The sequence below is a fragment of the Leptopilina heterotoma genome, unplaced genomic scaffold (genome assembly GCF_015476425.1).
Source record: "Leptopilina heterotoma isolate Lh14 unplaced genomic scaffold, ASM1547642v1 Lhet_17, whole genome shotgun sequence".
NCBI classification, from domain to species: domain Eukaryota; kingdom Metazoa; phylum Arthropoda; class Insecta; order Hymenoptera; family Figitidae; genus Leptopilina; species Leptopilina heterotoma.
In genome coordinates this window covers 2,991,228-3,003,913 of record NW_025110886.1, presented here as the reverse complement: position 1 = coordinate 3,003,913, position 12,686 = coordinate 2,991,228, and the positions used below count along the sequence as shown (strand labels likewise).

General features: G+C 27.7%; 1 protein-coding gene across 1 annotated transcript in view; it reads right to left on the bottom strand.

Moving 5' to 3' along the window:
* LOC122499580 overlaps positions 1 to 11,626 on the bottom strand; it is a 48,295-nt gene extending 36,669 nt beyond the window's left edge. Inside the window, exons 1-2 of the mRNA XM_043608024.1 lie at positions 11,108 to 11,626; positions 8,264 to 9,851 (exon numbers count right to left, since the gene is read on the bottom strand). Of these exons, the coding sequence (XP_043463959.1) occupies positions 8,264 to 9,851; positions 11,108 to 11,310 (1,791 nt within the window). The 5' untranslated portion in view covers positions 11,311 to 11,626. The remainder of the gene's footprint in view (positions 1 to 8,263; positions 9,852 to 11,107) is intronic.
* Positions 11,627 to 12,686: the final 1,060 nt, after the last annotated feature.

Sequence of the window (12,686 nt, the reverse complement as noted above, 5' to 3'; positions counted from 1 at the left end):
ACAGTTTTTTTAGTAAAACAGATAAAAGATTTGTTCTCATGGCTTTTAGGTTTTGTAAACAAGAAACTATCGTCTCGGTGCAGTATTATGTAAAATATAATCGCGATTGGTTAATTCGTTTGTTAAATAAGGCCGGTACCCCGTCTTACCCGCTACCCCGTCTTGCCCCACTCTCCCCTACGTATCACGAAAATGACCAAAGAATTTTCACGAGTTGGGCGTTAATGGGTTAAACTAATAAAAAATTAATTAATTTAATTTTTTTCATAGAAAAGTAACCGGTTATATTGCAAAAATAATTGCAGCTCAGACTCGAGGGCATAATGACCAATATAAAGTAATGTCATTTACTTTAAACAATGGGCAGAGATCCATGTGCCACGTGACAACATGGAATGAAGAAGTGAATAGAATCGAGCCAGATTTGCAGTTAAATCTTGTAAGTTTGGAACTTATTTGAATTTTTTGTACAATAATTTTATAACAGATTGATTTCCTTAATTTCCAATCGGAATTATAAAAATGATAAATTTTAAAAGCAAATATAATTACTGTCAATTTTAATTAATTTAAAGTAGTATTCAGGATATCCCAGGGAGGTCCTGGGGATATCGATTTGTTTTGTGTATCGAGGGAGCTTAGGTGGTACCAGTAATTAAGAAATACAACGAGGGAAATTAAAAATATAAATTAATTATTAGAAAGAATACAGTTATCCTACTATTGAAGAAACAAAAGAATATACCGGTTTCAAGAGAAACAGAATCTTCACTAATCTTTTTTGATGATTTGAAAAATACAAATAGTCGTATAAGTAATATTGTTTATATGATAATGTAAATAATATTTTAATACAATCCTTTTGCTTCATATTGAGTATAAAAATTAAATAAAAAAAATTGATTTGACTTTAATTTTCAGAAATTTAAAGATTCGTCAAATCAACCTTTCGATTATTGTTAAAATATTAGATGAAAGAAGAATTAATAAATTACGGGGGATAGGATCAATCACAGACGAATAATTTAATCTGACGATAAGAATTGAAAATTTCACTACACTGTAAAAAATTTAGGGAGTTAACGGACTCGGGAGTTAGGAGTGAAATTTTTCGAGTTAAAAATCAACTCCAAAAGAGAGTTAATTTCTAACTCCCTTCATTCAACACCCGCGCGAGTTATTTTTTCCTTGGGGAGTTAGCATTTGGGTGTGCAATTTTAACTTTCTTTATTCAACTCCCCTGGCATTAACTCCCCAATGGGTGCGACTTTTATAGACCCCCCGGGGGAGTTAAAATTTAACTCCCTTTTTTTACAGTGTAATGATGTGGAAAATGATTGTGGAGCCTCTCCTTGTTTGGGTCATAGGACTTCAAAAATGAGTAGGTTGAACGTGTTTTTCGTAGAACTGTGATGCTACCATAAAATTGAAAACTCTTCGATCTTCTTTGAATGTCCGTTCTGGAAAATTAGCTTTGTCGCGTTAGGTACCTTTCCTCCATTAAGTGTCACATATTTTGACGTAATTTAGAAAAAATTCCAAGTATTAAAATTCTTTACAAATCGTTAACAAATTTTGTAAATATTTTACAATAAACTAACAATTGCGACAATATCTGAAATATCTAAAAGCATGTAAAATTAATATTAATAATTTTAATTGAAAAGACAGGAATCTTTTATTAATTTTGTCATTTTAGTTGAAGATTCATTTTCTTAAAAATCCTCCTGGCCTTTAAAAATTGCTTTTTAAATAACAAAGAGGGTGTCGAGCGAACTGTCATTTCAAACTATGTAGTTTTTTCTGGATGTATTCGCTAATGACTAATTACCTCCTATTAAGAAACTATGAGAAATATTTCGAAATCAATACGATTTCCTCTTCAGGGAGTCTATAAAATAATACAGAAAACAAAAATAAAAAATAAGAAAACACGAAGACGTTAAATAATAATTTAGAAACATTAAATATGTTAAAAGTCAGTTTTTTGATCTTAATATAATTCTTGTTATGAAGTTTAGACCAAAGAATCCAAATTTTCCATTAAAAAATTTTGAAGACAATTTTTAAGTTTGTCAACATATGTATTTATTATTAATATAATTGTCTCGACGTTTCGATGGTAGCCACCATCCATTTCAAAAGAAAACATTCTAAAAAATTACATTTAATTATAAAAATTATAAGTTATTAATTACAAAAATTATAAATTACAATAATTGAAAAAATTTTCTTTTTATAACAGAAACGTGAGAATACATACGTGGTAAAGCATGTTTAATTTGTTTTAAGAGTTGGGATTAATCATATAACTTATTATTTTAATTTTATTTATTTAAATATGTAGTGGTGGTGGTGAGGAGTTGTTTCCCAACTCCTGAAACAAATTAAACATATGCTTTACCACGTATGTATTCTCACGTTTCTGTTATATAAAAAGAAAATTTTTTCAATTATTGTAATTTATAATTTTTGTAATTAATAACTTATAATTTTTATAATTAAATGTAATTTTTTAGAATGTTTTCTTTTGAAAAGGATGGTGGCTACCATCGAAACGTCGAGTCAATTATATTAATAATAAATATGTTGACAAACTTAAAAATTGTCTTCAAAATTTTTTAATGGAAAATTTGGATTCTTTGGCCTAAACTTCAAAACAAGAATTAAATAATAATGATACATTATTAATAACAATTAAATAAATTAAATAAGAACAACACAAAATAAATAAATAATAAACAAACAACATTTTTAACAATTTACACTGTAAAAACCACTAAAATAAAATAAATTGACCTTAGATTTTTTGACATCTTAAATGTATTCATACAAAGTGTTTTTAATTTTTTATATTACTATGGGGGCTCCGCCCCCCTACGCGCTTCGTGCGCCAACCCCCTATTTTTATTTTAAAATTAAGTAATAATATTTATTAACAATATTGGTTTTTAGCCAAATTCTGTGAAATTAATGTTTGTTGAAATTATTTGTTTCCAAGATACACTACGGGGAAGTAACCAATTTCGTATCTCAAAATTCAAATAAAAATTAATTAGTCTTGTCTTATGTAAAGATTATATAAAATTCATAAAAATTCTACAAAATGATTCAAAAAATGATACAAAATTAAGGAGCTGGATCGAAGAACCGGCTCTTCGCTCGGACCGTAAGCGCTAATATCAGTCGGGTGGCAGTGAGCGCCTCTGGTCCACTCACTCCTACCCGACTGGTATAAGCGCGTGCGATCCAAGCGAAGAGCCGGTTCTTCGATCCAGCTCCTCAATTATATTAATGTTTTATAATAATCGATACAAACAGGAGAAGGAATTAACTTATAGAAATTATGATGAGAAATGATTTTTAGATGATGAGACTTTTTTATTTTTCAAAAATTTTTCAGAACAATTTTTTATTGGAAGGAGGAGAATTAACTTACAGAAATTTTGATGAGAAATGATTTTTAGTTGATGAAACTTTTTTATTTTTCAGAAATTTTTCAGAACAATTTTTTTTAAGCTCAAAGCAATAATTTTTCACAATTAATTGATTTATAAATTGTACGGATTCAGATTGTAGTAATTGAAATCAGGTCCGAAATATAACACATGACTAATTTCTTTTTATTTAGATTTTGAGTTAAAAAATTCGTTACTTCCCTGTAATATATCTTAGAAAAAAATTCGCTGAAATAAATAATTTTAATAAACAATGAAGCAGGAGAATTAATTTAATTAATAATATTACAAAAATTATTAGGGGAGAGTGGTCCTAAGTTGGCCACCCTGCATTTCTCTGAGATGGTATACTGGACGAATCTATAACTTTGTGGTATGATATATTGATAAACCATGATATAATTTATGGACCTAATTATAATCTAAGATTCTTCTACGCATTGTGAGGACAATAATATTGTTTACGACCAATAAAATTTAATTTTTCTTGTTTTTTCGAGAGCAGCTACAAGAGATAAATAATTAAAAATTTCTAAATGCGTGTGTGCGCTAGTTCCTTTATTTAATGTTGTAATAAGAGGTTCTGTTGATTTTTTAATTAAATTTTTTTTATTAGCGTAATAATTTGAAACTTGTAAAAATTTACAGTGGTCCTAAGTTGGCCACCTATTGTTTTTTATTGTTTTTATTTATGTTTTACTTCTTTTTTGTGTTTTTCATCACGAGAAAGACCGTAAAAGTGTAACGTAGGAATTAAACAAAGACAAAAAACAAAACAAAAGGTTTAAAAAACATTAGAAAAGATATAGTACAAAAATTAACGCCTGTCTCTACAGCCATCCACCACTGTAAATAAATGAAATAAAATATTGCTTCATTTTCTAAACAAAAATAGTTAAATAATGCGTTTTTATTCTCCTAAATGTATCAAATTTGTAAAATTTCTGCGTAATTGAAAAGAATATGCATTTCTTCCTTATACACCAGCGAAAAAAGTGGTGGCTAACTTAGGACCGCTATTTCTGAAATGTCAAAAATGCAGCTTTTCACTATTTATTGTATTAAGATTACAAAAGCCATTTCATAACGTTCTAAGTACCACAAAATTATAGCAAAACGATATATGGAAGGTACGTACAAATCTAATTTAATTTTTGACACTGTTGACATTAATTGTGTACGATAAAGACTCCTGAGAGGTCCTTAATGTCCCCCTTTACGTTAAAAAAAAGGTTGAATTTTATCTAAATTTTGATCCCTTGGAAGACCTTAATGAGGCCTCTTTTGATGTAAATGTTAATAAATAAGGTAAATTTGAAACAAATTTTTACCTAATTTACGTTTAGGCCCCTTTACCTTGAAAAAGGTAGAATTTCATCTAAACTTTGATCTCTTGAAAGGCCTTAATGAGGCCTTTTTTATGTGTAAGTTAATAAATAGGTCAATTTTGACCTACATTTTGATCTAACTCCAGAAGATATAAGGAAATTTGTCTATTAAATAGGCCCTCTTTTGACCTATGTCTGTGACCTGAGGCCAACTTCAAAGCGATGACCTTTGACCTTTGACCATTTGTGACCAACTTCAGGGGACTGAATCCAGCGGCGAAATCTTTTTATAATATAGAAAAAAAGATTTATAATGTACCTTTTTTATTTATTTTTTCGGAAATAATAGACAAAATTTCTTCACCCATTAAAGGCGGACAAGGTACCAGCTTCATGCAGATAAAAAACAGGAATTTTCATTAAAAAATTATGAAAAATTTCATTAAACAATTTTTATAGTACTGCACATAATTTTTATAAAATATGTAATTTAGTTACTATAGTTTAATAATAATATTCATAAGAAATCGTCAACAAATTAAATATATAGGTACCCGGGTACCTCGTTCATCCATAAGGTGTCCTTATACACTGAAAAAAAAAAAGTATTGAACCAAGAAAATTTTTCTTGGTTGAAGCAAATCGTGGGATTGAATACGGCCAAGACTATTAAAGTATTGATTGAAGAAAACGATTTTCTTGACATATGATATTTGGGAGAAGAACATATATTCTTGATCCAAGAAAATATGGAATTCGACCAAGAAGTTAGTCTTCTTATACGAAGTATGAAATGTATTAAATGAATAAAATATTTTCTTGTTCTAAGAATATATATAGTTAATTAAATTATTTTATTTGATTCATTCAATTTTTTGTAACGTTCGTTCAAGTAATTCAAGATTTAAATGAAGAAAACATTTATTTTGTGAGAAGAACAGATATTCTTGATCCAAGAAAATATGGAATTCGACCAAGAAATTAAGTAGCATGTAAGAAATGCAGAATATATTAATTCAAAATCATTTATGTATCAAATCAAGAAAGTATGTTCTCTGTCCGAGAAAATATTTTCTTGATTTGAGAAAATTTATAGATTTCAATCAAAAAAATACTTTCTCAATACAAGTAAATTATTTACTTAAATTACCCCCCCCCCCCTTACCCCCATCCCATCTTTTCTAATACTTAGGTCAAACATTTTTATTATTTAATTAATCAACATTTATATTTTTTATTTAAATAATTAAATAACTGTTATTTTACATATATATTTACATTTAATTATTACTTAACACAAATACAACAAATATACCTTGAAAGAAAATTTTCCACGGTCGGAGGAATTGAACTCGGGTTGCACGCACCAGAAGCCGTCACGCTACCACTATGCCATCCTAGCCTCAATGGACAGTTTTCAAAAACTGATATTTAAGTTGCATATACATTTGAAGAAAAATATTTTCTTGGATCAAGAACACCGGCATTGTGTTAAGTAAAAAAAAGTTTCAAAGCAAATAAATAAAATGATTCGATTCAAGAAACATGAATTCTCCACACAATACTTTATTATTTCGCTTAAGAACATGATATTCTAGATTCAATACTTTTTGGTACTTCGGAAAAGTAAAATATTTGGTTGAAATAATTACATATTGAGTTCTGCCAAATACTAAATTGTTAATTCAAGAATTCTGTTCAATGCTAATAATTACTTGACACAAGAAAATGAATTTCTTTCTTCAAATAAATATGGGATTAATTGAATGTAAATTTTAATCAACTTGAAACAAATATTTACTTATATTAACCTTCGTATTTTCTTGAATCAGGATTATATGAGCGTTGAATTAAGTAAAAACTTTTTTAAAGGAAACAAAAGAATTATTTATTTCAAGATCTTACACTTAATTGAATTGAATAAATAAAATATTTCATTCCAGAAAATATAACATTCTCGCAAGAAATTAATGATTTTGAAACATGAGAATATAGAAATGCTTCAAGTAAAAGAAATGCTTAGATTAATTAATATTTCTTTGAAACAAAATAATTTTTAATTGAGTTGAAACAATTATTAACTTGTATTAATCTTCCCATTTTCTTGGCTCAAGACTATGGGTGTTGGATGAAATAAATAGTTGCTTTAAAGGAAATAAAAAAATTATTTGACTCAAGATACCAAATGACTCAAGGTAAATTACTTGACGTGAGAACATGATATTCTTGATTCAATACTTTTTCGAGACTTGGCGCATGTAAAACAGTTCGTTTGAAACAGTAAGATATTTACTTATGTCAAACCCATATTTTCTTATTCCAATAACTTTGATCAATGCTCAAAATTACTTGACACAAGAAAATAAATTTCTTCCAATAAGAAAATATGGGTTTGTTTCAAGTAAATCAGGTCAAGAAAATGCATTTACTTGATTCAATGAACTTTTTTTTCAGTGTAATAATATTAACTGTCCTTATATTAAAAGGTTGTAATAATCTTTTAATGCTTTCTGAAATTGTTTCATAATATGGAAACACAACTTTTTTGTCTTTGTTGTAATTATCATTATTATTATCATTACCATTATTATTAATATTGTCATTGTTCATTGATTTTTCTCTGTTATTAATTTGTATAATTCTTTTTCTTATATGTTTATTAATGAATTCGTCAGGATAGTTATTCAATTTCAAGTCAGTTTTTATGAAAGCAATATTTTTCTTGTTGAAACGTTTGTCAGAGGCAGTGTCAATAAGATTTTGAATTTTTGCAATTTTATTTTGTATTTTTATATTAATTTTAATTTTAATATTGTATTAAGTTAATTCTGTTTTCATAATTTGTTTTATCTTCAGTTTATATTATTTCTGTATTTTTATTTATTACTTATTATTTGATGTTTTTAAATTATTATTTAAAGTCTTCGTGTATTCTCATTATTGTTTTCTGTATTATTATTATTTTATTTATTATTTAATTTTTCTAAATTATTATTTGACGTCTTCGTGTTTTCTTATTTTTATTTTCTGTATTATTTTCATAATTTGTTTTATCCTCAGTTTATATTATTTCTGTATTTTTATTTATTACTTATTATTTGATGTTTTTAAATTATTATTTAAAGTCTTCGTGTATTCTCATTATTGTTTTCTGTATTATTAATATTTTTTTTATTATTTAATGTTTCCAAATTATTATTTAACGTCTTCGTGTTTTCTTATTTTTTATTTTCTGTATTATTTTATAGGCTCCCTGAAAAGAAAATCGTATTGATTTCGAAACGTTGCGTTGGAGTAATTTTTGTATTAAAAACCACTTGTCCGAATATATTCGTGTAATTTAGTACCTACTATTACTACTGATTGTTTGATCTTTTCGGAAATGCACGGACTTTTTAAGTAAGAATTACATTTTAGGCAAATTCATAGTTCACTAGACACCTTGTGACTAAGTAAAATTGACTTTTAAAGATTTACCTCCCAAATGTGACGCATAGAAAAATCGTCTGGTATGTCCATTTCCTTGACTGGTCTGCCGACAAGAGGACCCAGTTGTGCAAAAATTGGAACTTCACTTTTAGCATAAACTCCCAATCCATGTTCAGAATTTGTCGGTTTCAATTCAAAACAATCCGGTATCGATTCTCGCGAATATAAAGGTTTATCGTCATCTACTTGCAATTGTTTTTCCTCCGTTTCTTTGTTTTTTGATTTACACTGTTCAGGTGAAGCGGAATCTTCATCTGAATCAAAACCATCATCTGTTATTTTTCCATAGCCTTCAGACATGGGATCATCGGCATTAACAGTCTTCATAACTTCATGATTATCTTGATGTTTACTCAACCAATTATCATAAGTAATTGAATCATGAACAACATATTGTGGTAGTGTTAAAGGGCAAGCGTCTTGTAAATGTCTGCTATTGCAATCTTGACAGAGTTTGATAGTAATCGCTAATCTTTGTGGCTCAGTAGACATATTTTCTGATAATTGTTCATTGGGAAGCGTTTCAGAAGGCATGATAACTGAGCTTTCTGTGATTAATTCTGATTCCTTAGTCTTTTCACTAATAATTATTCCATCTTGTGGAGCTTTTCGAACATCATGAAGTTTTTTATTCTTGTGCTCATTTGGCACGAGTTTGTGCTTTCGTTTACGATGCTTGTGCATTAACTCTTCACTAGAATCTCCCAATAATTGAGTCATTATACTTTTATTCGGTTCACTGTCATTTTTTAACTTTTTGCGTTTCTTTTTCAATTTCTTATCGTCCGAGTCCTTTGAAACACTTGTCGTCACCAATTCAGAACTTTCCTCAACTCCTTCATGCTGAATATTTTTTTTCTGATTATTTTCTGATTTTAAAGACTCTGAGTCATTTACAGTTTTAACTAGACTCGAATCTTCAATATTTTTGGAAATTTCTTCTTGATATAAACTCGAATGTTCGGTAACATTAATCTCTTCCTCTTTATTTGATTTTGAATTGTGTTTCTGTTCATCCTCGCGCACTTTACTAATTTTCTCTTTATTATTAGACAAACTATTTTCGCTATTTACATCTTTTACAAATACTTCTTTTAATTTTGATACTTCAGTCTTACTAGCGTCAGCTACTTCTGCGTCTATATTAGAATTACTGTCGGAAACACTGAATGATGTTTTCGTATCCACTATAGAAACCTTTTTCTCATTTTGCGAAATATCTGAAGATTGTTCATTCGATTCAAATTTGTTGTCGTCATCGCCAGCATTTTTCGAATGTTTTTTCTTTTTACGCTTTTCTTTATGTTTATCTTTACTCTTATGATGTTTTGTTCTTAAACTTCGTCTCAGGTGTAGCTTAAAAACATCGTCGAGTAGAACAGTTGGCTGAAGCGATTGTATTGTTTTGATAGAAGGCACCTCAGGATCCGAAGCTTCATTTCCTTGTTTCCTTGGACTACGACGTAGTGGTTCCTCCTCTTGTGTTAGTGAAATATCATTTCTAGTTACACTCAAGTCATTCTCCTTATTGTGATTTGTTTTCCAAGAACTCTCTTCGTTGCATTTGCCATCTCGCCTTAAGAAAAAGAAAATAGATAAAATTAGAATTTTTTAAACACGTAATTTGAGAAAAAAATTAATTTTCTTTTCATTAAATAAAATATGTCATAATAAATAATATTAATATATATTTTCTGATGTATGAAAAGCATATTTAACAAAAAAAACTTATGGAAACTAAGATTCTGTTCTCTTTATTTATTACAAATTAAAATAATTTGATTATATTAAATTTTTAAATAAACAATAATTTGAAAATTTACATTATTTGGATTATTTGGCCAAAAATCTTTTCTAAATTATAAATCCAAAAACTTATTCTTTTATAAATTAAATAAATATTACAACACGAAAGAGGAAAATTGAAAAACTCTTTTATTTGTGCAGAAAACTTAAAATGAAAACTGTATTTTTGGTTATATTTTCCTCGAGTTCTTTTTCGTCCCAAATCTTGGTTTTTGTTTTTATGTTCACTAATTCTTTTTTTTAAAGTACGTTTCGATTCACCAACATACGTGGCTGGATAATTATTACAATTAAATTTATAAACAATATTAGTCCTATCCCACTTTCTCGTCAAGTCCTTTCTCAATTTTATTACAGAACTTAAGCTTTTTTCCACAATAAAAAATTTATTTCTTAAATAAAAAATTGTGACTTTTGAAAACAAAATCTTACACTCTTCTATTGACACATCAACATTAAATATTTTTTTCCTGTTTTCTAAAAAGAAATTTTCATCTATTCGTCAACTCTGTAATCAAAAACTAATTAAAAAATTTAATTTACAACTTAATAATTATTTTTCTTAAAAATTTATTAAATCTTATAAGAAATAGTGAGGAGAAAATGAGTTTCCAGAAATTTTTGTTTTAGTTGTCATTGAAAAAAGTTTATTTATACATAATAAATAAATCTTACACACAATATAAAATAATCTTAAAAAAACAATAAAAAAAAGAAAAATTAAAAATTTGTTTGCTAATCAGACAATAAATTAATATAAAATTATAAAAGTTATTAATTATTTGTGAAATGAAATTTTATTTTGTGCTTCTCATTTCGCGTCTCTCCGAGAAAAATTGATCTTTCACCCTCAAGCTCAAGGGTGGGTTATTATATACCGCAAAATGGCGAATTCACCCTTTAAAAGAATAGTTGATAACAAATTTGACAAAAAATGAAATTTTTAAAAAATTTGACAATTTTCTAGAATGTTAGAAATTAAATAATTTTCTTAAAAATAAAATTGATATCTAAATATATATATACCTGGCAAATGATTCTGCCAAGTCTAGCAGATAAACAGCAAGATCTTCATCTGTCAACAATCCTAAACGCTTCTTGAGCGAAAGCCATCTCTTTCCATTCGTAACACCTATATTAATACTGCGAAAATATTTCGGTTTGATATCCGAATTTGTTGAATCACCTTTGTGATAGTCCTTCACATGTTTCATACCTTTTTTCGGCATAACTATACTGTTAACTACATCGTTAATCGCCGGTATTAAAGCGGCGAAATGACGCTTAATTCTATCCTCTTTAGGTTCAACCACGTCCCACCACCTTTAACTCTACCACCAAAACTATCCTCTCCACGGATTCGATGATTAGTCTCTTTTATCGATCCATTAGCATGCACATATACAATGTTTTGAATGTGAAGCGCTAGAAACACCACATTTCCAAATGTATGCAAAATGACATTTTCTGAAAGCGTCCTCTCGACTTCAACATTCATACTATTTTAAAACTTGTTTACACTTGTAAAAGGGTAACCTTTTTTTACATTATTTTTACACAAGTGGTTAGGACGAACATCAATTTTCTTTTAAATAATGCAATTCAATAAATAAACTATAAATTTATACATTCTCACTTATTGACTTAAAATTTCTCCTTTTCTACGGAAAATTAAAAATCTATTTTACTGTAAGTACTTTAAATGTACATAAATGCAACTTAAACTATTGAATCTAAACATTTGAGTGGATTTTTAAACTTTATGCAACTATCAATTATTATCAATATATTAATTCTTTTATCAGACTGGTCATTATTTTATTTCCTAAGAATTACAACACAACTTGTTTTTTATTCAAAAAAGTGAGTTTACGTATATTACGTCATTATATAGGTAATATACGTAGAAAACCTCGAGTTTGTAACATTTACCGTGCATTTACCCATCTCTGGAAAAAATTTGTATCCACATTAATTTTATTTACATTTTAAAAATGGAAAACGGTTACTGACATAAAATAAAAATAAAAATTTTGTTCATAGTTATGTGTGTTATATCTTTTGATTCAAGTGCATTAGTAGATTCTCTTAATTTGTAATAAACTGTAAATTTTGAGGTTAGGGGTGTTTGTTTACTATAAGTTCATTTTACACTTTGACAGAATTATTGAGCGCAATATATACTCTAATTTCAATCTTTAATAAAATAATTTCCTCTCAAAATTACACATTGGATATGCATCTAATTTAAAAAACATGTAAAAATATATTTAAAGTGAAAATTACCTTGTAAAAGATTTTAAGAATTTTAAGTTAGTAAACAAACATCCCTAACCTACAAAGTAATATTAAATCACGAATTCAGAGAATTCGCCAATGCAATTGAATAAAATACATACCACATTTAATTAACAAATCACATTTTATTTTTATTTCATGTCAAACAAGCGTTTTCCACTTTTAAAATATGAGTAAAAATTAAAAAATGATAAAAGCGGGTACAAGTTCTTTTCCCTATAAGAATAGCATTGCGTTTGAGTCGCATGATAATATTCTACAACTGACAATAAGCAACCAAAAAGTCATTTAACAGAAAAATATTTAA